Source organism: Rhipicephalus microplus, chromosome 8 (genome assembly GCF_043290135.1).
Source record: "Rhipicephalus microplus isolate Deutch F79 chromosome 8, USDA_Rmic, whole genome shotgun sequence".
NCBI classification, from domain to species: domain Eukaryota; kingdom Metazoa; phylum Arthropoda; class Arachnida; order Ixodida; family Ixodidae; genus Rhipicephalus; species Rhipicephalus microplus.
The window spans coordinates 26,442,288-26,470,243 of record NC_134707.1 but is presented as its reverse complement, the minus strand read 5'-3'; the positions used below and the strand labels follow the sequence as shown (position 1 = coordinate 26,470,243).

At 44.0% G+C, this 27,956-nt stretch overlaps 1 protein-coding gene across 1 annotated transcript; it reads right to left on the bottom strand.

Annotated features, from left to right (window-relative positions):
* Positions 1–36: 36 nt before the first annotated feature.
* Positions 37–24,696, bottom strand: LOC142768882 (venom metalloproteinase antarease TserMP_A-like). Its single transcript, XM_075871353.1, has 13 exons — positions 24,531–24,696; positions 22,230–22,402; positions 18,460–18,552; positions 16,807–16,945; positions 15,095–15,261; positions 13,575–13,646; positions 10,962–11,098; positions 10,829–10,869; positions 10,131–10,239; positions 8,750–8,911; positions 5,644–5,782; positions 2,409–2,549; positions 37–766 (listed from the first exon to the last, which is right to left on the bottom strand). The coding sequence occupies exons 1-13, from the start codon at positions 24,574–24,576 to the stop codon at positions 581–583; spliced, it is 1,605 nt and encodes a 534-aa protein (XP_075727468.1). The 5' UTR covers positions 24,577–24,696; the 3' UTR covers positions 37–580.
* Between the last annotated feature and the right edge of the window lie 3,260 nt (positions 24,697–27,956).

Below are 27,956 nucleotides of genomic sequence, written 5' to 3'. Positions count from 1 at the left end.
TAAATGTATAAATCTTGTTAAAAAAATTCCAACAAGTTACTCTAACCGTGACATGAACTTTATTCATGAAGGCAACACATTAAAATTCCGAAATCCTGTATTTTTATGTATTCGGCCACAGTAATCTGATTTTGTTTCCAATATTCTAGGCGTCGTGTGCCACAGGAGCGACGCCCTTGTAAAATCCAGCAAATGCGTTTTTTTTTTGCACGATTAGGACAAAACATGTTTGATGACAGCTTTTCATTATTTTAACTACATGGAAAGCTTTTGAGGTTGTGTATGGGAAAGTGAAATTCCATATAATTCACGTGGTTCAAATGATTTTGTCCGAATGCTATCTTAAGCTAACACGATGCCTACTTCCTACACAATTTTTCTTCCAGAGGTGCTTGGATATTGGAGTATCTTTATACTTCGAAGCTATTTTTTATGCGCATTGGCTTTTAGCTGAAATCACAGTATATGAATGAATGTACAGCTGACATGATAGTGTATTTACCTAATATAGTAGTAGGTATTTATCTGATACGACGGGTACTGGTTCAAAACACGTACTGCATTTGTCAAGATTATAGATTTAGCGCCCTTGAACACGTCTGATGGGTTGCATAGAAGTGCAGTTGCAGAAGCAATGGCCAACAGTTGTGCTGGTTGGTTTTAACGTGGGTATGTCAATGGGCTTCTTTGAAGTCACAACCGAGGCAGGAGGCACGGTTGTCTGCTTCGAGGGAGGTTTATTGACACACACGCCTTGAATGCAAACCTAGAAGGAAAATAAGGAAACCTTGAGGTGGTAAGGCTATACCCCACATTATTTATCGTTCACTCTTCTCTAGGCGCTGACCATGCCACACATACGCGCACAGTTGAAAGAAACATTGTTGAAACAACTCAGCCATGCGTGGCATTAACAAATCTAACTAGTACAAATGACGTACTAGGGGATACAAGCTGTGGCTGCAAAAGAGCTAGAAACTCTTAGTCACAGTCAGAGATTGAATGAGCTCTAAATTATCACACTAATTGTCTGCCACGTCTTCTGGGATTATAAGTCAAAGGTCCGAAGAATAAAAAAGAAATACTGATTAAACGTTGTACTAAATGCATTGTACAATCAAACTCCAGCAGAACATATAAACCTTCCCATTTTTTTTATTTTGAATGCGCGACCATTTACCACCCAATAGATAAGTGGGGTTTAACAGAGCACAATGGCAATATGCTCGAGAAAAGCTGTATGACGAACAGTCCTGTGCCGCTTTCTTCTTCTAAGCTGTTCCGAGAGCGAGACTGTAGGACGCCCTGGACAGGCGCTTACAGGCTCAACGGTCGATGCTCGCGCGTTCAGGTTAAAAAATTGGGCGGGTATACACAGTAAAAGTATGCCTATTGTATGAATGCATTGACAGCGTGAACTTGTCATGAAAATAAATGGCGGCACGAAACAAATGCCAAATGTCCGGGAAGTGAAAAGAAGAACTGATTTTTGCTATTTCCTTCCCATTTTGCATACGCGTTGATTATAAGACGCCTTGAAGAAGTTTTCTGTTATTTTATCAGAGCACAAACCTTTCAAACAAATTCTAAAAGGATGCTATTTTCTTATTTTTGCTCTGATTATTCTTTCTTTATCTGAGCACCACCTATTGTTCTATGTCCTACGTAATGACAGAAGACTAACTAATACACGCCGAGAGTTTGTTGTCCTGTGGGAGCGACGGTGAATAAGGCTCTATTAGGGCTAAGAAATTTGGTGTTTTTATATATATATAGGCGGACTTGTGCCTTCGAGAAATGCAGGAGAAGTACAAACAGTACACTGCGAACACGGATGGCGGTAAACAGAGCTTCGGCCATGAGTAATCTGATCACCGGGGAAGCATGTTGTCATTGATAAAGCAGTCATCAAACCTTCCAGCGTCATCTCTGGTGTACGCGAAAGGTTTCGAATGAACTCGGCTATTCCCTCTCGCTCGTAATCTAAACAGAGTGATATAGAACATTTGTGAAGCTTCCCAAGCATTGTGGTACGTTCTGTGCCGAGCGTTTCTAACGGTAGAGAGTAATAGCTAAGCGGCTCAGAGAGCCCAGCGAACGAGCCAAGACCCCAACTGTGGATGCGTAGAACACTGGCACAGTCAGAGCTTTTACCTAGCGGGCAACTTGCCCACAACGTTTTCCAAACAAAGTACCTGCTCGATTGACAGTAACTTGAACATCTTTCAACGTGTGGCGCAACCGTGCGATTCACTGCCACCCCCTACCCCCATTTTTTCGCTTAGCCCAATGGCACGCTGAGCCGCTTAAGTACGGTATCACTTGTTTCTTACCTTCGCAGCGTTACTGTCGCGTAAAATAAACGCCCTGCAAGCGAAAGCACTTCAAAATGTCAGTGTCATCCATACCTTTCCTTCGGCACACTTTGTGTAGTCAAGTGCGCTGACCTGTTTGTAGTATCTCATTCTTTGGTAATAGTTATATGTGCTTGCTGTCATCAGTTGTAGTTTGTAGTACACGCACTGGACCTTACATGTTGCCTCGACAACCTTCACACACGTGAGAAGAAGAAAAGAAAGCATAGTGTGAGTAAACAAATAGAAGTAAGTCAGGTGGTCTCGGTTCAGAAAGCGTGCAACATGACAAGAAAAAAAACGATCCAAGTTAACGCAAAGTCTGCTGCCATATACTCAAACTGAAAAATTTCAGGTGTGACTCACTTAAGAATGACATTGGCATGCGGATATGACAAAAACTTCGAAAAGTCGCAGGAGCGCGATTGAAAGAAAGGTGGCAGACCTTTATTCGAAGGAATGTAAGAACAGTGACCTTGTAGTCAGAACGGCAGGAGTCGTTCGTTCACGCATCTACTGCTTTTGACCTCCCGCCGAACTTGATCCATGAGTGGCAGTCATACCATGTACGAGCTAGTGAGTGGAGCCTCGCACTGCTCTGGACTGAGTGGTGCAACTCTACCAATATAAATTGTCCATGGTATCTTTGATTCGACGGGCACTCTGACGAGACAATGTAGAGAGTCGACCTACCCTCGGAGGAAACCAATCGTGGTTGCAGAATCTACAACAACTACCAAAAGATTCTCAAAGGAATGCCTGATGAAAATGATCTCCAAGTCACCGTGAAAGGAATGTGTGGGCGACCAACTGTTTACGCTACACGAGGAGTGCGCCAGAAGTGGTTCAATTGATGATTGAGATATAATTATATAAAACACCATATAATTATGATAGACGCCGTAGTGGAGGGCTGTGGAAATTTCAACCACCAAGGGTTCTTTGACGTGCACCAAAATCTGAGCACACGGGTCTACAACATTTTTCGCCTCCGTCGGAAATGCAGCCGCCGCAGCCGGGATTCGATCCCGTGAACTTTGGGTCAGAAGCAGAGTACCTCCGCCACTAGACCACCGTGGCGGGGAACCACAGTAACGACTCAATCACATACGATAAAACATTAAATTTCTCTTAGGAGTAAAAAAATGGATTAGAACAGGTTGACTACCAGAAGGAAACATTAATACCTTGTCCTTAGCACGAAAATATGGAGCTGTTACTTATGTTCCCAACTCTTGGAGACCAGGGACCATATAATTGTGCGCACGAGGACGGCAGATGTATTGCTGACTGCCCGCACCCAAATAATCTAAGCAGTGGTAATGTTTGCAAAGCGAGGCACTCGAGAACCGACGGTGGCTCCAAAAGGAGTAAAACACACGCAAGTTCTCTTACCATGCACATGCGAAAGCATGTGCATGGTAAGAGAACTTGCGAAAGAGCTGTAGCGAAAGAGAGCTGTAGCGAAAGCGTTTATATATCTTGAGGGTGCCTTCAGGGCACATGTAACAGAACAAAGTATATTATAATGTACAAAAGAGGTCCGCCACAAGTTTACTCATACGGACATGTTCCCTCATTTTTTAACGTTAAAGTTTATGGCTATGCAGGTTTCAGGCACGAAGCTCCTTATGGTCGGGGCTTGTCTGTTGGCGTAGACGTTGCCGTTTTTCTCCGTAGCCACCGTTGACAATGATGATGATGACGCTGGTGACGATGAAGAAAAATCGCCTTCAAGACCACACATTCTTTCTGCCATTACGCACAGTACATGCAAGGTACTCAATTTAGGTCACCACGAAGACCATTACAAAGGTGAAGATTATGATTATCATGATCACGGACAGCGACTGGCCTGCGCAGTAGATTGCATCTAGATATGCTCTACGATGTGTTTCGTATCACTGGACACAACCGACAACTGCTAGGGAAGCGCGCCCAGGCTCCGTCTTAGCCAACTTCAGGCGAGGTGTGATGCCACAAAGCATCAATAAGGAAGGCGAAGCGAAATTCACAACTCGACACAGCATACCACATATGGCCAATAAAGAAAGTATATGTCTGTACACCACTTGATACTCATTCGCATGCGTTAATGACACGGGTGATTTACGGTTACACCGAACGATCACAGTGCTTTGTCAACTGTCATCACCATTTGTTCGTGAATGTGCCGTGATTTGGTTTCCACCATAATGGCGGCCGAGAACCACTGATTTCACATTCCAAGAGCTGTTAACCTTTCATTTTTTCCTCTGGATAGACGGTGAACAAAGGGTGGTCATTTTTTTAAAGTGAGTTATTGCTTTTTTTTCATTTTCACATGAACCTATTTTTTTTCGAGCTCGACCAAAAGAGAAAATGAAAGGGGGGGCGGTAGTGTTGAGTTTTTGCGCCCCTATTAAAAATTCCTGCACAAGTCTATGCTAATAAGGCTTCATGACGATCGCCAAGGTATCCCTGTCTTAGTTTCATGGCACATAAGCTTTAGGAAAGCATTTTGGAAAGCTGGCTTCGTAGTACTCCGACGAAAATAACTACCAATATTGCACTTGAGTGCAGTTTCAACTTCGTGCGTCTGTTATCGGCACTATCTTGCGGAGCAAAAAAAGACGCAATTTCAGTCGTCGAGTGACAAAGCTATGAACCACTGAGTAACGGCTCCAGCTAGTATGCGAATGATCGTAAATCAGTTGCCAGCTCGTAATAATATCACGTGCTATGTGAAGCGAGCAGCAAAGGCATAGTGTTCTGAGCTAGCCATAGTGGCTCTTGGCGGCGATGACTAACGCTTCTAGGTTTCACTACGCAGATATAACCGATAAAAGTGTACGGCAGGGTGACCGCCACCGTAGTTCAAATGGTAGAGCATCGGAAGGTTTCAGGTTTGGTACCCGTCAGTGCCAAGTCGCCCTTGCATACCCTATAATTCTTTCACATTTATATCACAATTCCTTCAAGCAACCTTCCCTAAACTTTCTTTGGCTTTAGTGCCTGTTGTTTGCCAATACTGTTGTGTCTAACAAAAAACATGTCTTTAATTACTTTTTCATTCGAGACTGCTTATGAATATTACCATCTCTATCTGTGGTAGAGTACGTAAAATATAGAAACGAGTTGAACAGAATATACCGTTTCCTTGAGGGTGAAAAGATTTTAAACATTGGGTCTTTGAAATAACTAAGAAGGTTGCCAAGAAAGTATACTGCTACACGTATTGTAAGATGGTAAAATAAGATAACACTGTGATGAAAAATAGTGATGGCGTTGTAAAATTATTTTTTCTCACTGTCGCTGACTCGATGGTGGCATCTTGTTCTTGTATGGACTCCTTGCAGAACGCCTGTAGGTCAACCACCATTCCAGGGAATACGTCCTCCAGCTTGTAACCTGATTTCAATGTTTGCCAGCAAGCATATCCTGCCAGTCTGAAAAATAATGTGCTCTGGTCACCATGCAAATTTGAGAAATAAATTTCTGCCAATCAAACTGCATCGTACAGAGCTGCTGAACTGAAAGCAGAGTGGTGAGAAAGAACAGAATTGGTGACACTCTTGTGAGCGTCCATGCAGATATAGATGATAATGGTGAAGCTCGTGTTTTAATGTTCTTGTTTAGTTTTTTACAGACGTTAGACTGTGGAGTTTGGTGGACACGCAGCGCCACCTGTCGACGCAGTTTTGAGTAGTGCAAAGCCCGACACCCTTGCACAGTTTGCTGCGCTACCAGGAGCAACTACAGCATACGAAACAACGATTGAGCTAATCTTGAGGTGTATTTGCGCAATGGACACTTGGGGAAAAAAATCTACGAATTTCTCTCCGCTTGTCGGACGCGTCATTGAACAGCCATCACGTGCTTGCTGGTTCACTCGCCAGAGCGACGGCGAAAACAAGGGCAGACGGAACAGCTCTGTGCTAAGCAGACCCCAGTCGATGCTACTGTTGCATTGTGAACTGTCATGGACATAAAGGACTTCAGCTTTGATGATTTTCGCAGCTTTTTCGAAGCAGAAAAATGAGAGCGCTGGATACAGGACGTTGCGAGCACGTTGAATAGGCATATTACTCACGTTCTCCACAACCAGTCCCATGCGAAAGTATGATGATGTACGCCTCTTGTTATTGTTTTGAGTAGCCTCAATGGATAACCGTGGTAACTTTGATTACAAAGCTTAACAAAATGGTCGCAACCACAATCAAATTTGTCTTGCCATTGGTTTCAGTGAATACCAGAACTATCTCGAATGTGTCGGTTTTGCCTTTTATTGTACACCGAGAAAGTGGACACGCACGTATCCCCATTTCCAGTATATACAAACGGAAGACAGCCGCCAACAGAACATTCTAGCATGCGCAATAATAAAACAGCTACTCCAACGCACAGGAAGCGAAAGATCGATGTAGAATGCATTTGCAAAGGTGAAAAACGTTAGGACCATTCATGCCGGATAAAGCGAGCTTCGTACCACTGATCGTAAGATAGGTCGCTTGCGAATGTCTAAGTTAAACACATTTTGGCTTTACTGAATGCACGTCGGAGTGATTCCCTCGCACTAGATGTCATGCAATACTCGCTTGCGCTTGAATTGCCCGTTGCACCACGCCGAAATAAATGAAGCATCTTTTGCAATGTACCCGTAGTTAACTTTGTGAACGTCCTACTTTTATGAAGCGAGGTTGTATCGAAGGAAGAAGCTTGCCAGGTCCTTGGTTTTCAGGAAAGTGCGCCTCTAGACCAACAATATGTCAGCCAGCGATAATATTCGAAGGTAAACATTTTCTATATCACATATGAGGGTAATATCTGAAGGAGATTCAGAGCCAGGATCTCAACAACATGTCGAAATACCGATCTCCAAAACAACTAAAAGCAGGATGCCGATTCAGAAATATAGTTTTTGTTCCACGGCTATGTTCCAACGCAGGGTGACCACATCGGGTGCGTCACGAAACCAATAGTTTATACCTGTAATGGCCGCGTTGCTCGCCAACATTCCTACTGAAACAAATTTGTGTCAAGCCAGTCATTTTCAGGCTGCTAACGAGAGGCTCACAGGCCCCATGTTTGCGACCCCTGATGTAGAGGTTCAACTGAAGCATTCGTGGGGCCATAATGTCGAACTAACTGTCTGTAAATGAGAAGCACTATTTCAGTATTATTTTCATTTTCACAGTTGTCTCTTTCTTTATCGATTTCCTTGTACAGGGCAGCCCATTAGAAACATTTATCGCAGTTAACATTTCCGCTATTCGTAACAAGCAAACTTTCCTCTTGCTGTTCATCTGGTTTTCTCTCGGACCGTAAACTGCTACTGAAACGATCCTATGCGCCACCCTTATAGACCTCCTCAATGCCGAGCCCAAACCGCCAAGGAGGTCTATTTGTGGCGTCTGGATAAAGCCACACTAGCGTGCAACTATAATAGACCATCTTTGTGGCAGCTGGTATAAAAAAAATCAATGCCTGTTCAACCCTAAGTAAGCACCGTACGAGCTGCGGATTATTCATTCGCCTCAGTTTCCGTTGTGTTCATTTTGTCGGCTCTTCTCTGCTATGTCCTGTTATTTCTACTCTCTTTTTTTGTTTATATGCTCTTTCCCGTTCTTTCATTTCTTTTTTGTCTATCTGCTCTTTTCTGTTTTTATGTGAATAAATGATATTTTCTATCGTCTTCTGTTATTTATTGTGGTTATTTGATTTCCTTTACGATTATGTACTCTCTGCTGAATAGTGTTCTTACTTACTTTCATTTCCTGTTGCGAAGCGCCGGCGTTTCGCCTCTGCTTCTCTCGTTTGTTGATCTGTGCCTATCTTTCGACGCTGGCGTTTCGCTATCGCTTTGCTGTCTCGGACAGAACAAATAGCCCTTCGACGACGACGCCGTTCACTGGCAAACAAGCGCTCACGCTCAATACCTGCGCCATGCTCGGCTTTTCCTCGGCTTATCTGAATGAATCGGGGCGCTTACGTCGCGCCAACGCGAGACACCAGATGCTGTGAGACGTGGGCGCCAGGCACGAAACGACGACCAAATGCTTCTTTAAAGATTACTTCGTAGTTAAAACGTTTCGCTAGTTCTGTTATCAAGGCATCCAGTCTAGTTTGTTTCTGCCTTTGTGGACGGTCGGTGTGGCGGGTGGCGCCTGGCCTTCCGCATCTTTTTGTCGCTTTGGCTGCATGACCACGAGGAGCCGCCACTGCATGTGTCTGTGGGAAACATTTATTTCTTTGACGTGATTTGATTGACTGCGCATGCCAGTGCAGAAGGAAGTACAAGTTCAGGAGTATTTTCCGCTACACAAGTCCCGTTCAAGAAATAGTGTGTCAACCAGGTCACCCAGTTACCATGGATATGACCTTTCACCCGAAAAACTTGAGGTCTCCTTACTTACTTGATGACGTGTCGCATTCCTCGCAGACTGCACTCTGAGAACCTGTCGTGACTGGGACCTTTGTCGACGTAGCTCATGATGTTTCCGTTGTCCCACGGGCAGCTCTGTGATCCCGGATGTCCGACAGAGGGAGGTGCATCACCATCGTGGGGTGCACCAAGGCTTTAACACAATAGCGGAAAAAGCAAGGTATCAAAGGCATTCAAATTGTGATTCGGCTTAGCTTTACGAAACGTGCCCGCAGAGGCGCTGAAAGACCTGTCCAGCCACAAATCAGCAAAGGGCGTGTAAGCGGGCTCATCTAAAATCAGCGTTTGAGTATCAGAAACGCTGTACCTATGTTCTCCCCAGAACATTTATGCCTCCATGGGTGTGTTTAACTGACGCTTGCAATCTTTGTTGTTGTTGTTGTTGTTGTTGTTGTTGTTGTTGTTGTTGTTGTTGTTGTTGTTGTTGTTGTTGTTGTTGTTGTTGTTGTTGTTGTTGTTGTTGTTGTTGTTGTTTTCGCAGCATATATGCAGGCATTGGCATGGCTCACTGTTAAAACTGCTGACTGCCGCCGCGGTGGTCTAGTGGCTAAGGTACTCGGCTGCTGACCCGCAGGTCGCGGGTTCGATTCCCGGCTGCGGCGGCTGCATTTCCGATGGAGGCGGAAATGTTGTAGGCCCGTGTGCTCAGATTTGGGTGCACGTTAAAGAACCCCAGGTGGTCGAAATTTCCGGAGCCCTCCACTACGGCGTCTCTCATAATCATATAGTGGTTTTGGGATGTTAAACCCCACATATCAATCAATCAATCAAAACTGCTGACTGCCGCGCAAAACGCCCTGTGGTCGACTCGGCTCGAACCCATGATTTTGATAATTTGCATCTATCGAGAATTTCTGCTACAACACCGGCTTATCGCTCACAGTCAACGCCTTCCCCCGTTCCTCGCCCTATTACGACAGTGGCATTTCTGCGTGGCAGGCAGTTCAACGCTATCGTGTCAAAATATCTTTCATAGCATTTCAAGTAGTTTTATCACATCTTGCCTCCATTTTTGTGCAAACATCTGTCTCGCATCGAAATGGTTGCCCTAATTTGTTTAAAGCTTATAATGTTTACTATCATCAAGCAAAGCCTGACAAGAATATCTGTTTTAGGGAAAATATAGGCCACTAGGACCAGCAAATCACGATAAAAGTTTTAACCTTCTTCTGCACTGTTAACTGCAGCACGCCACAATCAGCCGAAGATATTATTGTAGCCATTTTTCTACGGTAATACAGACGTTTTGTTTTTTTTTCATTGAGAAACTTAAGATATCGCATGTGCAATATCTCAGTGCAGGTAACGCATTTGCCTTTGGAATAAAAATTATAATGAAACAATGTTCTTACACATGGGCCAGTTCGTGGGTCATACCGTGCGTGCCAGTGTATAGTCCTGCTTTGTCTTCTCCGAGTGCCACGAAAAACTCGGTGCAGACACTGGAAACGTAGCCTACACCTGGAAGGAGTTACATGGAGGAGTTGGTATGAGTTGTCCCGTCTCTAGATATTGCGCTAAGAAGCATCACATGCACAATCATGTACACACGCATGAAGCCGCGAGTTTCTTCTTTTTCTCTAGGCCCACACAAATGTGGAAAAGTTTATGTACGAATTGCTAGACCTGGACGTGCCTTCGGAATTTCATGTAGTCAGGAATGCATAAATATATGCACGTTCACGTGCCCAGTGTTCCGCGCTGGTTTGTTGGCATAGTGCAAGATCAAGATACAGCATGACGTAAAACACACACCGACTCATCCCATTCACTTGGCGTTAACCTTTAACATGTAAATTCAGCCTATTGCTGTGATTTCTGTGTATGCTATCATTTGGCAAATAAAAATTCACGTGCAAAATTAGCGTCAAAACTGCGTTTTTGGTGTATTGTGTTCTATTGTGGCTAATTGTGTTCTCTTTAGAATAATTGGTTTTGAAGAACAAGAAAGAGCTCAGTCTAACAACAGTGTTATTCTCATTATAATACGCAAGACATTATTGTTAATTATTTGATCAGTAGTATATTAATTTGAGAAAGTATTACTCACCGTAGGATAACACGCTAGCCGCATCCGAATACATATCAAGGCTTTGTAAATAAAAAAGGAAACAAATTGACACTTAGTGCCAATCATTGCCTGTTTTATTGAGAGTATAATTTAATTTACTAATTGTACACACCCGCTCAAGTAAAATACAGCGTCCGGATTTCCAAATTCTCCTTTTTTCTTGTTGGCGTACTGTTTCAACTTCACCAGTGTACGCTGGTCGTGAGCATACTTTACGTTTTGCTGGTAGAGATCGACGTATTCGAATGTCTGAAAGTGAATAGTCGCGGACGGTACCAATTACGTTAGCTGGGCACACAATGCATGTAGGGGTGTCGCAGCCAATGCAAGTGGAGACCAATGTGAGGTAGCACAGTGTGCTTAACAGCAGAACTATTTACGGATATTGTGGCCTCCACACTGGGACGAAAACAAAGAGAATGTGAATGTACCAGCGCTCTTGAAAAGAAAGCACGAAGACAAAAAAAAAAATGGCTGCGTGTCTGCGCGCTTCGCTGCAAATGTTGTCGAAAGACGACAGTTTTCGGCCATACTACGCGATCCTTCCACACAAGTTTTCCATATACTACACGAGTGTTCTTGTACCATTTCCGTCTTGCTAGGCGGCAGCACCATATTGCCAGCAGAGTACTTGTTTCGTGCATATCATCGCGTATTCTGCGCAGCGTAGCAAACAATAGGTTCTCCAGAATTACGTAATTACTTATCTATGCATTGTATTGTAAAGGAACACCCCACCGAATACTTGCGTATTGATGTTGCGCCTCATATATGCGTGATTTTTGCTTTTTGATCGGCAATGTTCGCACGTATGAATGCAGACACCATCTCAAGATGGCTTGGCGTCTAGCAAGTGCTTAAGCTTTAGCCGGGTGGGTGAATTGTGTGGCAGACAGGTAGACAAACCAAAATTTCTGCGCTGAAGTGTTCCAAGAAATAAACCAAGCCCCTAGAACACGATATTCAAAGAGACCTACGTACTGCTGTTCTCTCTATCTGCGCGTTCGGCATGTTTAGAAGTCGCGACATTTAGCACGAGAGTGTTCTACCGTTACTAGAACGAATACGGAGCCGAATAGAACACACTTGTGCAGAAACAGATGATCAGACAAAGACAACATGTGCATAGAGCCTTGAATAGTACACGAACGACTTCATTTTCTGAATACTTTTGCGGGCCGGCTTCCAGGGACGAAAGATTGCTCAACAGGATACCCTTTTTTTCTCAGGTAAAAACAAAAATCTTTCTCGGTAAAATTGAGCGGCTTCATCTCTTTTCTATATCATGGCCAATAAGAAGAAGCATGAATTTTACTTAGATCGCATCACCAGTCGCGCATATGCCTGAATAAAAGGCATATACTACGTTTTTCAACGTTTGCGACCCTCGCGGTTTCTAACTACTTGGTCATCGATTTCGAACCTTTTTTGAGACGCGTTCACAGTCAACTACACAGCCATCTTACGTAGTTGTATTGCGTTCCCTAACATCATAAACTTTTTTAATAAATATTTAGAATAGGCACAGAACTGTCTCATTGATTCTCCGCAAACTCTTCCAACATGATACAGAATAGTTGCCGCCAACGGGAGCCAGTGACGTACGCGACGGGATTGTGACGACGTACGCGACGGGATTGACACATTTTCTGTCATGAGTAGCGCCTCACACTCGTCAAGCCTTCTTACCCTCCCATACTAATTTTGGTTCACGCCAAGTTAAGGGGGTGATCACGAGAGTACCCAAGACATAAGAGGCAAGACAGACAGACAGACAGACAGACAGACAGACAGACAGACAGACAGACAGACAGACAGACGGACAGACAGACAGACAGACAGACAGACAGACAGACAGACAGATAGATAGATAGATAGATAGATAGATAGATAGATAGATAGATAGATAGATAGATAGATAGATAGATAGATAGATAGATAGATAGATCGATAGATCGATAGATAGATAGATAGATAGATAGATAGATAGATAGATAGATAGATAGATAGATAGATAGATAGATAGATAGATAGATAGATAGATAGATAGATAGATAGATAGATAGATAGATAGATAGATAGATAGATAGATAGATAGATAGATAGACAGACAGACAGATAGATAGATAGATAGATAGATAGATAGATAGATAGATAGATAGATAGATAGATAGATAGATAGATAGATAGATAGATAGATAGATAGATAGATAGATAGATAGATAGATAGATAGATAGATAGATAGATAGATAGATAGATAGATAGATAGATAGATAGATAGATAGATAGATAGATAGATAGATAGATAGATAGATAGATAGATAGATAGATAGATAGATAGATAGATAGATAGATAGATAGATAGATAGATAGATAGATAGATAGATAGATAGATTCAATGTCACCGAAGATCACTAGAAATCCTTCACATTTTAACAATCACACAAAGTTCTTTGCAAGTGCGCAGCGCGCACCACCTTTCTCCAAAGAATGACGAAGGATGGCAAAGTGAATGCCTGCCTACTACACCGTGATTAATGGTATACTGTACATCAGCATGCAAGTGTGCTTGCAACAGCTAGTTAAATAGTGTTAAAAAAAGGCTCTGAAAGGCCATTCTTCCAGCTTTCGCTGTGGCACTTAAAGCTGCTTCACGGGCTGTAAGTGGCCCACGAGGCGCCGGTTACCGACCTCAAGTCTAAGAGAGGTTCTTCGGGGTATTACCTGGCTTCTTTCAGCGCCCACAAGGAGCAATATAATCTTCGGAGCACTTGTTGCTGCGAAACGTAGGTTAGCCTGTGAAGAAATGAAGGTGAGCGTTAGGGGCGTTGCAAAGGAAACGCGCATGCACGAGTCGGAGAACGTTCACGTCTGCGGATGAAAGCGTCAAGAATAGGGCGCTCTTACGCGTGACGCGAAAAACATTGACCCCAGACAGTATTTCGATTTGTTGTGAAGCTGTTACGTTCAGAAATCAGTAAAGCGTGACAGCTGCAAGCTTCCCACATTATTTCAGTATATAAGGCCAAAAATAGTTTTGCTTTGTCCCTGTCATTTGCAAGCCCGTTCGACAAACAAAAGCTGTTTTATTTTTACCTGCATAATTTAGAAACCTGTTTGGAAAATAAAATTGTTGCGATCTCCTCCACTCTTTTTGAGAGTCTGTTTAGCCGGTATAATGATTTCATTGTGATGCATAACAATTCGGAGTTTCTTCAACAAGTAAATTTGTTTTGTTTTCCCCCTCACCATTTAAGAGTCCATTTCAAGTTATGTTTGATTAACAACATGCACGAAGTATTTAGTGCGCGTGCGTTAACAAAAATAACTTTTCATTTTCTCCCACAGCCTTGGAGGGTTCTATGTGGCAAATAAAATCATTTATTTCCACAGTAATTGAAGTGTGACCATGTGATAGGGTAGACTGACCCCTGCCTCACTGTACGGGGGGGGGGGGGGGGCGGTAGTCAAAGTTAGTTTAACAACCCGAGTTACCGGCCGAGTTTACTCTAGACATAATATTGAAATTGGGAGAACGAATTTCATACTTTGACCCCATGAACTTTTTATTAGAGCACAGGGCTTAGGCACCCCTATCTACGTTGAGTGGGATCAGCTTTACCGGCAAAGTAAACGAGGACGAAAGGAAGCAAACGAGAACGGAAGAGAGCGAGCGCGGAGTGCAGTAGAGAATGAAAGGTGAAGATTGCGAGGGCATCCGGAAAAGGAGGGAAGTTTCTGCGGCAGCCACCCGTGGCGCCACAGTAGCGCGCGCCGTCGTGCTGTAGTCGATGACGTCATTTCAAAAGTATACGGTGAGGGATTCTATCGATACCGCATATGGAAATAAAGCCACGGATGAACGGAAACCTATCTGTGGTGGCTGTTGCGGAACGCGCCCACGCAGCGTTTCGAGGTCTCCAGGTTTGTGAGGTGATGACTCTCTGTCTGCGATGGTTGATGTGAAACAGATGCGCAGAATTGCCCGCGCTAGTCACGCTACTTAAGGTGTGGCATGCGACTGCACATGCATGCATATATCTTCAGGAAAAAATGAAAATCAATGTTCATTACATGCCTTCCTCAATGTAAAGTCATGTTGGTTTATACCTCAACATTGTATAAGCCATCCCTTGCCTGCCCCACACACGCTTCCCTACGCTGCCTTTTGTAAAATAGTTAAGCTGCGGCTTTCATTGTATGAGCGCTTGAATAAACACCAATATAAATACACAAACACTTACACTGTTAATCATGACGCACAAGTATGCCAGGAAAGCGTCGTTTGTGGCGAAGTGTTGGTGGTGATTTTGGTCCGAAACGACAAAGATTTCAACGTACACGGGGTCTGGGGGAACTTGTGGTTGCACGGGCCAGTAAAGTTGACGCTCAACGGTAACAGGTCCCTTGTCTGCAATGTGAAGTTCCTCGTATAGTTAACGGTGTATACAGCTGTTTTTCCTTGGTATGGTACTTGTCTGTTACGATAAATCACTGCATGCATGCTAATACCTTTTTTTGTGTGTTTAAGTTAGCGTTAGTGGCTGTGCGACTCAGTAAAATGAGCAAATCGGAAACGTTCCCTGTTTGACCTCCTCGCGTATTTACCAGCCGGGTTGACCAGTGCGTCAGCCGGGTTTGATTTATGCAACATCCCAGTTGCCTCAGCGCTCTAGCGCTGAGACAACTCGGCTGGCTGATATATCAGACAGCTCGTGGCACGACGATGTCACCATCCCCTCTGATGTGAGAAGGCGACAGAGTGAGCGTCTTTGTCATTACCGGTTAGACGTACTCATCTGCTATAGCTATCTGTTTGAAGGCACCGTCATACTGCTACCCTCTAAAGTTGACTAATCAGCCACTTCATTTCATTGAAAAACCAACACGACATACTCCTGCACTGGTCCTACTGAAGTAGCAATGGTGGAAATACGAAAACCGCAACACCGCTTACAATTGTGGTGATATGCATCTTTGCTTGAACTGATCCGACCAGGCTCTGCTTCATGACTGCGTTCCATTCACAACCACAGAGATAAAGTACAAAAGGTACCGATAAATTGAATGAAACGAGTGCTTGTCATCTGGAGAACGGTATACTTATTGAACGGACCTTTCACGCCTATTTTTTTTTTCATCTTAGCGCCCCTGCATGGTTGGTTAGTTTAACCGATAAAGCTTAAACTTCGCTTTGCCTCCAAAGTCAATGCACTATTTTGGCTGCCTGGTTGGCAGCTCCTTCACAACAGAACAAGCCAATACCAGAGACAGTATGACAAAGGAAGGTTAAAGAATTACTTGACCGACCGTGATACATCACAGTCACCAGAAAGCCACGGTCGAAAAACATTTAGAAGGCAGGGCTATGACCACACAGGATTTTACTATAATGGCAGTTCAAGATACTTGATGTTCCGTTCCAATTAGTGTTTACTTCCCAAGTTTACTCTTGTAAGGCAAGTCACCCAAGGCACGTCATTGAGAGACGAATGTTATCGCTTTATCTTCAATCTTGCATCCATTGTGAAGCGTGCTGCATTTCGTACTGAACCAAATAGGTTGAAGGCGAGCAGGGATAAAAGCAAATGGTACGGAGTTGCATACTTGTGCCCTTGTTTTTATGGGGAACGCTGTGCAAGCCTAGGGCAACATGTCTGAGGCTTTTTCTTCTGAAAACTTGCGTAATAAAACAAGCACAACATGAGCAGCTGCGTTTCAAGAACAATGTACCAACATGAGAAACCCCAACGTGTCTTTGAGAATATCTTTCTTAAATCTTATAAACGTTCGCAGGCTGATTGGCTTGATTTTTCACACTTAGTCTAGCTTTCCTTAAATCATAGCTTCGTGGAAGCTTGAGGGATAGCAACGAAAAAAATCGAATCATGCCTGTTGCTTTAACAGCATGCCTGAGGATGTTTATCACGAAAAATGTGGAAGCGCTTTGGCTCACCTATTTTGGTGTGCCTTAGAGTACTGTCCATCATTTCTTCGAACTCAATTTCATTAATGGCATGGGGAACGAGGCCATCTTCAGATCTTTCCGCGACTGGCAGTGGCTCTATTCTGTGCCTTGGCCCGATGAGCCCTTTCTGCCACGCGAAAAATAAAATTGCGGTCAAATATCAAGTAAAACGTTGAACACAATTGTTCACAGGGATTTATATATGACAACTGGCCAAACTTGTTGCCCGTTGAAGCTGTTAAACGGATGAAAATGGTTTGTTCTACTGTGGCAACTACAAGAACATATTTAATTACTTGCAGATCCACGCTATGTTGAACATTTGAGAATTAAAGCAGTTGTGATTCTATCTATCTATCTATCTATCTATCTATCTATCTATCTATCTATCTATCTATCTATCTATCTATCTATCTATGTTGTCGTAGGCGTCTCTTGCCTGCTTCATAAAGAAATTACACTGAAGTGTAGTTAATTAGTCAAGATTCCTCTGCAGCAACAAGGCAACGCCGCAATTGACTGGCATGACACCGAAAAAGAAAAACTGCAATGACTGCCAAACTTTAGCATGCAGCCGGTCTTGTGGCCCTTCGTCTATGCTTTTCACAATCCTTGTAAGTTGTACAGTTGGGCTAGCCTGCTGTACGAATTTTTTAGAGGAGGGCACAATTTGAAAGAACCACGGATAAACACGGACACGATACAACGCCTGTATTGTTTGTGTCTCCGTTTGTCTGCCCATATTTTCTAAAATCTTGCGTAGCCTTCTTCAGGACCAGAATCTGTTACCAGTGCTACAGATTTTTCCATCCTGCAGATGTGATTGCTGAGCGCCTCAATACAAGCGCACTGCCTACGTATCTGTCTTTGTTGTCCTCACTTATACGCGCTGCTTACGTGAAAATAAGAAGCAATGACCATGGCAAGTGAGTAATGTGGCGACATGGCAGGACATTTCGGTTATTGTCTTCCGAAAGACCATCTATAGTGCTGACTGTGGCTTCTTCACATTAAGGCAGCAGAGACTTAGGACCACCTACCAGTAATTTATTGTTCATATTGGGAGCTATTCATAATAATGGTGCCAATATTAGCCAAACACAATTGCAGACGCATAAATGACATCCACAGATGGCAGAGAGCCAAAACCTGCCCTACCCTGCACGTCCTTTGTACTGTGATGTAAGGGACAGAAATGACAAGGAGTCTTACATTGTGCTCGGTTCCCTTACTTGTTCTTCAAAATGTGCACGAATGCCTACACCACTGAATATGAGTGGCAATACAAGCATGCCGTGATATAGGCAATATACGTTTGCACCATATCGACGCCACTTAATGCTGAGTAGCGCTAGCTGATATCAGTTACCTGTCCGCAAGTACTAAACAATGTTGGCTATCATCCAGTATTGTTGGTTATCTACTGTTGTAACTATGTGATATACATATCTTCTACAGCGGTTCTACATCGCCAATGATGACATTTTGCCTTCGGTGAATGGATGTCATATGTGGGGCACGAAGTAACTTGTGACAGTATGTCATGTATGTTGTCACTCTTTAGAAGTGTAGCCACAACGTTATAATTTAATTTCCACTAAAAAGAAGCCATGTAACGTGAACCCAAGTTTTCATACGTACCACGTGCACGCCGAAATGGTCCTTTGTGACGATCACCGAGGCAATTTGTTCCTCGTCTTCGTAAAGGTCTCTATCGACATGCTTGCCATTATACTGTATGGGACACGAAAGTTAAGTTTGGAGCAGAGGAGATCCAGTAGTTTCAGAAATATTCATAAAACAGATTGTTCACCGTAGCACAACGTGCATTCAACTTTTAACAATTTTGAGGCAAACTACCTAAATTTTATCATTGCATTTATCACCATCCCCATCTTTTTATCTTGTCTCATTACTATATTGCTTACTCATCTGGCATTCCTTACCCTTTCTCTAGTGCAGGTTAACAAACCAGATATTCATTTTTCGGTTAACCTTCCTGCTTCTCCGCATTGCCCTTCTCTTTCTCTCTCTCCCTCTTACCTTCACCACAAGATATGCATGTGTAAACAAGAGAAAAGCATCGGCGATACATTGGCCGCTGATCTGCCACGAAAACAGAGAAACACTTGCGTACCACATGGGGTTCTTTAACTTGCACTCAAATCTGAGCACACGGGCCTGTAGCAATTTCTCCTCCATCGAAAATGCAGCGGAAGCTACCAGGATTCAATCCCGCGACCTGCGGGTCAGCAGCCGAGTACCTTATCTACTAGACCACCGCGGCGGGGCTTTTTTACTTGTGAGACAGAAGATGGAGTCTATATACTTGAGTTCTCCATTGGCAAGTTGTTGTATATCAGTCCAACCAACAATGCTTGTCGGTACCGGTTCAAGAATCACAGCGGGCATGTGCACTCTATGCTTCGTTAGCCGATATCTAGACACGTTCCCATCACCTAGCATACTTTAGGATTATTTAGGGTGACAATATTGAAAGTGGGATTCACATCGCAATATATTAGATAGATAGATAGATAGATAGATAGATAGATAGATAGATAGATAGATAGATAGATAGATAGATAGATAGATAGATAGATAGATAGATAGATAGATAGATAGATAGATAGATAGATAGATAGATAGATAGATAGATAGATAGATAGATAGATAGATAGATAGATAGATAGATAGATAGATAGATAGATAGATAGATAGATAGATAGATAGATAGATAGATAGATAGATAGATAGATAGATAGATAGATAGATAGATAGATAGATAGATAGATAGATAGATAGATAGATAGATAGATAGATAGATAGATAGATAGTACGCAAAAAAAAGCTTCGCGTTTAAAAAGCTACGGCAAAACGTATAGCTTCGCACTATGCCTTGCTTCTCTACTCTTAGTTCGTGTTCATTACATCGGTGAATCGTAGGAACCTAAGAGCATAACCAAATCATGAAAACGGGAAATAAGTTTACACCAAAGTACGCGTACGAAAAAAACGAAAGATCTTTGTTCACCGAACTTGACCGAGCGTTCTTTTCCTTAAGATGTTTAAAAGAATAAATAAGAATTATAATGATGCATGTTGAGACTGTGATACGCGTGCAGTATTTAAAAAAGGCACCAAAAAGTAATACAAAAATTAAGGAAAACGAAAGACTGCTCAAGATCACAGCGAAAAATCGAAACTGAAACAGAAACTTGTCTGTTTTGTTTCGATGGCGATATGTTGTAGGAGGCTGTGTAACTAATTAATGAGCTGAAAAAAAAAACAAGATACGCTCCGACGCGCGGCACTGAAGCTATGACGGTGCGCTGATGTTGCGCCCCGCAACTGCGTGATTAACACAGTTGGCCACAAACGCCACCGAGTCGCCTGCGATAAGCAAGAGTTTAACAACATACCACAATCATTTGTAGGACGGCATTGCAAAAAACGCGTTAGGGAACAATGTTAAGCCGATTCCGGCACGTTGAGAATGACTTCATTTGAAATCTGAATTTCAGTAGTATACATACCGTGCACTGACTATTAATATAACCTGCTCAGTTTCGCTGTAGTGAATGTTTTTGTCTAAAAAAACAGGCCACTTTTTTATGTTTTAATAGACTCCATTTGTACAATCTTCAGCTGTTGTGATAACATGATTGAAGCTTACCAAACATGATCCCTGCAGTCTTCTCGTCAGTTTAGGTTCCCAGACGCGCTATGTTGTCTGGGTTTTCCAACAGTCACCCTCTACAAGTAATTATTCGAGAGAAACTCACTGGTTGCATTGAAATTGTGCTATCTTCGAGCCGGGACCACTAAGGGAACTGGCTGTTATGTGTCTAGAAAAGCCGGATATGATATAAAAACAAAGTCGGCATATTGGCTGCCAGTTCTACTACAACTTCCGCCACGCACAGCCTAGGGCATCATCGATACCTTTGACTGTAGGAGTGAGAAGGTGCCCCAGCAAGCACCGAGTCAGCAACGCAACCAATGAAACAGCTTGCTGATCATTCTCACGTGAAGGCAATTTTACATTGGCCCCTTACACTTCAAGTGAAAATTTTTATCCCCAAAAAAGTAAGGTTCAGTCAATTACAAATTGTGATCACCGGGACTTTTCTGACCAGTTGAATATACGTGTCTGAGTGCATCAGTGGCAATATATACATCGCATGTACTAAGTAGCTAATGTTTCGGCAACCGTTAAGTGAATATTTCGCGAATACGTTTGGGACATTTATTGTCAGTCGCGAATAGAACATAGTGTAAACTAACCGCGTGGGCGCCGGTGAATTGTGGGTAAACACTGTCATGAGCGAGGACTTTCTTTTCGCAAATTCTCGGCATTTTCGGATACTGCTGTATTGTTGTCAAGTTGCAACGTTCGAAGACTTGTGTGTCTTTTGTACTATAGCTAGAAGGAAAAGAAACGCATCTTTATTAAATACGTAAAAATTGAGCTAACTTGAACACACGCAGACGATTCCAGTATCTTCAAAGGACCAGTAAACATCCTCGACGCCCAAAAATTACCCAAAGAAAAATATGGGCACTTTTACATTGTTAACAATATGCCTCAAGAAGTTCTTTTTTTTTTAGAATACGTGCTGTATTAAAAAAGTTCCAGGGGTTGGAACACAGGTTTCATCTGGTTTTAATTTTTCGCGCGACCTCGCCACTATTCTTGCAGGGACAAGAAGGCGTATAGCACGTCGTCGTGACTGGTTCATACCGATCGGGGAGCTGCGTGCTACGTCAAGTCCCCAAACAGCAACTTTGCGTCACTGCACGTGAAAGGAAGATTGGTTAGGTGTAGGAAAAGAGCGCGGGAATTTATTGCGAAATGTAGGCACTCAGCGGTGCGCAGCGCAGTAACATTGGAAAAACCTGATCGCCAGCGTCTACTCTACGAATTGCCGAGCTTCTTTAAGGGGTGTAAAGAAAAATCACAGCATGTCCACGAAGTGAACGATGACGAGTGGGGCGAAGCGGAAAAACAGACGCATGGGTGGACGGCAAGTTTTTTTCTCTTATTATATAGTCATTATTCAAGTATTTGCTAAAATCTTTGACTGACTACGTATAGGGGTTTCACGGGGGAGAATCGTGACTACACTGTACGCGGATCACTACGTACGGAGTTCCAATGACGGTAGATGTTCGGCGAAGTCTCCGTCAGTAGTTTCTCGTATTGCCCAACAGTGTCGTTTTCTTTCTTCGTATGTACCTCTACTAACGTTTAATAATACGTTTACTTCTACTAATACCGATATATGCTCGCTGTGGAATATTAAGATATGCAGTAAGTCCAGCTGCCTTCAACCCAAGTATTTTCATAGAGGCCCATGTGGGGAAAAAACACACAAGCATTTATCGACCAGAATTTTCGTTCTACTCACGTAGTGCGTCACAGTTTTTCCCTTCTCTTCTGTGATAAGCCGGAGTGTCGGCGCCGCCACTGACGCTTTTCTCAAGTTCAACGTCAGCTCGTCGTGCACTTGCATCACCATTGTCTTTTCGGAAGATCGCTCCTCCAGAAGCCTAGGGTATACAAGTTGACCTTTCTGCAAACCTGGAAGGAAAACAAGATTTTCGCACGCGTTCATTTTAACCACTCAACAGCACGATAGATTTTGCACACGTTCTTGAAGCAGCATGACATGAAATTTAAACGTGCCAGGATTTTTTCAGCACTGAGTAGTTATCGTCTCAAATTGCAACTAAGGGACAAATGGATATCTGTTTACAAATTTATATTACCACTATCTAGCACGATTGAAAATGGCTGGCAAGCCCACCAATTTTTTGTTCAACTAGGCAGTGTTTTTTTCGCAGTCACCCCAGACTACGATCCGGCCGACCAGTTTTTACAGGATGGGGGAGTAGTAAGAGTTCCCACCTGCACCACTAATGTACCGCAGGTTTTAAGGAAGGTAGGAAATAGAAAGGGTGTGAGAGGGGTCAGAGAAGGAAGCAAGAAATAGTGATAGAGTGAAGAAGGATTGGTATAGTACTGACACTGGCGACCACGGCAAACAGCGGATTGAGTCGGCCGTACAGCGGACATTTATTAAATATTTGTAGCAAAAGAAAGAGAGAAATGATTAAATTTTGAAGTTAGAACATAAATGAAGTAGAATAAAATTTTTAGATCTAACAAAGAAATCACTTAAGCTCAGCTTCTCAGCTGACATTTTGTCTGCTAGGCACGCAGGTTCAGCTATGCTTTTTTTACCAACATTGCCGTTGTCGCCGTCAAGTGTCGACTAGCATTGAAGATAAAGTTCAGGTCGTGGTGGAAGCGCTGACCTTGGTTTTTGGGCGTGGAATGGTTCTACCAGTAGTTGTGGGGCATATCGTTTGAAGTGAACACTCACCACAAGCCACTTCTTGGGCTTATTGGTGCTTAGAAGCACGTTCCTGTAGATGCTTCGCAAGAACAGTCAGGTGGACTTTGAAGTTCCCCCCTTACAAGCATATGCTTGTTTACAACCAGCCTATGTGGTTTGAAGACTGCCGTTCTCAAACGACCATGCTGCATTGCTTCACCCAGCTAAGATTTTCTTGCTGGAGGTAGCATATTCACGTCTCCTCTCACTGACTGTTTTAGCACGAGACACGAGGGACGTTCCGGTTTTGAGTCATGTCGGAGCCTGCCGGGAGCCGAAGAATAGCTGCAGGCTCTGTCATTGCAACCACAAAAAAGCATGTATGCTCTGATATTTCGTCAAGGAGCGCAACGTAGGCGGGCCCCTGTTATCGACGTCACTTCGCCGTCAGGCAACGTCCTTTTCAAAAATGGGTCTGTACGGCACCGACACTGCGACCACTCACGTCAGTCCGAGGCAGGAGTACCGGTTACTTCTGAAACAGACGTGGTCTATACTGCAAGCGCTGCTTCCATAATACAACTAGAGGAGCCTCTTCTGGAATCAACTGTTCTGAACATGCTGGAGGAACAAGCTAACCAGTCGTCTGAAACAAACTCGCTTGAAAGTGGCTGCGCCATCAAATGCAACATTACTGCGAGAAGCCGTGATGTGCCTGTGTACACTGACTGTTCCGTGGCTGCGTCTTAAACGCCAATTTCACAACGCAGTGGAAGGTCGAAAAACCCAGAGCTTGGGTATGCCACGTAGCGATTTGTTTAAAGGCGTAGGAGTATCACAACGCTAATAGCTAACACGCAGCGCCTACGTGCGGCATACTTCCGTTGTGTGTGGGGGGCGTCATGCCTGGAGACTGGAAGATGGGGACGCGGAGAACATAGCCTACTCAGTTTGTTTAGGGGTTTCAAAGTGCCGTGTTTTGTTATCGTGTCTGGCGGACTCCTGATAGCACAGGTTTACAGCTGTCATCCTGCCATTTATATTTTCATCAACTGGCCAACTCTTTTGATAATGATGGGGGGAGGGGGAAAGAAGGCACTTTCGCTCCTTGCACCCCTTGTGGGCACGCCTATGGGTACAGTTTCCAAGATCGACGAACCCCGCCTTGCATGACGCGCACATGTGAGAAACTTTTACGAACCTGCACGCCGATCATGGAGATTGCAAAGCATCACATATGAGTGTTTAGAAAAAAAAAAATGGTGAACGATTTAGAGTACTATAGTACTCTACTATGGGAGAGGATAAAGCCGTCCCGGGAACCTCACATCTCACTCAGACACCACGTTACACCACTCGGCATCGCCTTACCTTTGACGGGAAAGATTACAAAAAGAAGCAGTTCTACCACCCGCATTGCTCAAGTTTGTCCGCTTCGTCACTTACGCGAGGATTCCGGATACAAGTGCGTGGCGCTTTTCCAGAACTTACGTTGAACTTAAATGCGCCCTTACGAATCCTTCAGGATTAAAATCAAGTAAGCTTAGCCCTCGTCTCTTCGCGCCGAAAATAAAATGAAAATATAGTTGGCAAGTGACAAGTGTCGAGCGCATCAGCAATTGATCTGGCTTTTTTGAAACCAGCCTAGGCTACAACGTAAGGTCGGTGTTTACGTCGAAGACATTTCAGTTAGCTTCGCCATTTCGGGTTTGCAGATCGAAAGAACAGTTTTCAAGCACACCCGCAAACAACAATGAATGCATTCATTATGGGGCAACTGTGTATGCACAAATCTGGATTACTGTAAATGTACTCTCATGCAAATAGCTTCCAATGTTCAAAAAACTGCAAAGGCACATGTTGAAACACCGCGGGTTCAGTTAACATCATAGACGAGGATTGCATCTAAGAGTACTTACATTGCATTACTAGCTCTCTTTTTTTAATTTTCTAGAATGTGCCTAAATTATTGTACATAAACCAACTTCTGGATGTAGCAGTACTACGTTGTAATCACGAGGGCAAGGAGGGGGCTGATCTCCTGATCAACTCAGGGAGGAATGGGGTGCAAAATATGGCCTATATTTTTACCAAGTAGGACCTGCCTCATTGCTCTTTTAGAGCTGGGTGAATCTAATGGCGGCTGAAGATTAGAGGTGTTGTATTCCAAGGGCAGTTAACTTTCGGTATTCACTCTGGAAAAACAGGGTACTCCGGAAAGTCAAGAACCAAAGGCATGATGCCATTACGAGAAGCACGCCATTGTCTCATTTTAACTATTCCATCAGTTGTGTCTTTTAGCCAAAGTGTCATGGGGTCAAGCACGTCTTTGGAACTCGACCAGTGGGAGGGTGGGGAGGGAACATCGTTGAAACATTGACGCCCCCCCCCCCATAATAGAAACATTGCGAACGCCTATGCTTGTTTGTACACGTTGCTCGATGGAAGCGATATCTTAGTGTCTTTACTTCTGTAACGTGTTCTCCCAAACACTTCTGAGTCCTTAGCGGAGAAGCAGTGGTTATGAAGCTTGGTGGCTGACCCGAAATTTGCATGTTCTAAACCGGCCATGGCGGTCGCATTTCGATTGAGGCGAAGGGGTGGAGTAATAGGCGTTCAAGAACACCAGGTGATGCGAGGTTTTAGAGCCCCCCACCACAGAGTCTCTCTAAATCACACCGTTGTTTCTGGACGTAAAACCCCTGGTACTATTAGCAAATGTGTGTTAAGTTAGGCACAAATTTCCATCAAGCACTCTATACAGACTTGTACAAAATAAAACTATGAAGCTGCACGATGCTTATCGTGACCTTAATTGAAGTTCTATCTATCTTTCTATATGTCTATCTATATGTCTATCTATCTATATATCTATCTATATGTATGTCTGTTTGTCCATTCATTGATTGATATTGATTGATTGATATGTGGGGTTTAACGTCCCAAAACCACCAAATGATTATGAGAGACGCCGTAGTGGAGGGCTCCGGAAATTTCGACCACCTGAGGTTCTTTAACGTTGTCACAGAACGAGCGCTAAAAATGGGCGCGCCGCCAAATTGTCGCGACGAAACGCTGAGTGGCGCCGCGAGGTCAAAAGAAAAAGAAAACAAACATCTAAAGGCTCCCCGGGGCGCGCGCTCTCCCCGCAGAAGCATGGCTTCGCAGACGAACCTCCTTACCCCGCATCGGCGGCCCAGCAAGCCCGCGATTTTTCTAGAACGAACGGGGCGTGGTCTAACCGAGTTGAATCATCCTCCGGGGAGGGCAGTCGAACCGTCTCGCACCTCTCCCCAGCCTTCGTTGCGTATCGCGCCGACGAAATGACGAGAAATTTCTGGAAGGTGGCGCGGAAGGTATTTAATCGAGCGGCCGAGACGAGAAGGCAGGAGGAGACGGAAGTTAACGCCAGAGCGCGTAGGGATTCCGCCGTGTAGTCGGCGAAGGTTTTGGTCCGTAGGGACGAAGCCGGAGATGAAGAGGATTTCCACCTGAGGGGTGAAGGCTCGGGCTACAGGCAAGAGCGTGTGTTTACCGCTATTGAGCGAGGACGCGTGGCAACAGCTGCGGGTGTGAAGCCGACGTGTTCCGGCGAAGAAGTTGAAGTTGGAAGAGTGGCCAATTGAAGACGGGAGGTTTCCTGGAAGAGAAACTTCAGGGGAAAGCGGAACGACAACAACGCTGGACTTTGAGTGAGTGATTCTCGGAAGAGTATCATCTCGACTTTGGTTGCAGGAACTTTGGACTGAACAGGTTTTCTATCTCTTTAGTCTTTAAGTGTCTTGGTTGTTCAATGCATGCGACTGCATTGTAGTGCGTATTGTTGTCCGTGTCCGTTGTTTCAAGTGTGGTTGATTGTATTGTGTAATACGTTGATTGATTGGTTTGATTGGTGACATATTGTATGCAACTATTGTGGAGTGTGCATTTTTGTGTATTGTTTTCGATCTGCCATTATTGAGAATATAATTTGTTTGTTTATCAACTCTCGGCTCCGACTTGTTCTTTGGGCCACAGCCGGCGTCCGCTGGCGCGCCAAAAAGGACCGCTTCTAAATTGTCCACGCTTTCGTGGTGCGGTTCGGGGGGCCGATACTTCGGCCTTTGGAATTAGCCCGGCGATCGCCTCCCTAATTAACGGGACAGGTGTGACAATTAATCTGGCGTCCGCGACAGGACCTTTTGGTGCACAGTGTGTCCAAAGTAGTGAGAAAGAGCCTCGAGTTGTTGATAGTGCTATCGGAACGATTTTGTGTGTTGTTTAGTGTTCTCGTTAACGAGTGCAGGAGAGTGTTCCGATAGACTGATTTAGGCAGATACTTTTTGCACGCGGTAAGGTTTTAGTTGCGAGTTGCGAGACACAATGGATCTCGAAAAGTTAGTTGCTCTTGGTGAAAAGATGGGTCTTTCTGGCGCCGAACTACGGAAGTGGGTCACCCAGAAGGAAAAAGAAGAAAAAGAGAGAGCCAAAGAAGAAAGAGCAGCCGAGCTGGAGCGAGAGAGGTTGGCAGCTGAGAGAGCGAAAGACGAAAGAGAGCAGCAGTTGAAGTTGGAGCTGGAGAGAGAAAAGCTGGCGGCTGAGAGGGCGAGAGAAGAAAGAGAAGCGGAGATGGCTGAAAGGGAGCGGCAGCGGCAGCACGAGATGGAACTCGAGCGGCTGCGTTTGCAACAGCGAAGTGAAACTCCCGTCCAAGCTAGAGTTGAAAGCAGCGAACGGGAAGATCACGGCTTCCGCTTGAACCCAAGCAAGCTGCTCTTAGCGTTTGATGAAAGGAAGGACGACCTAGACGCGTACCTC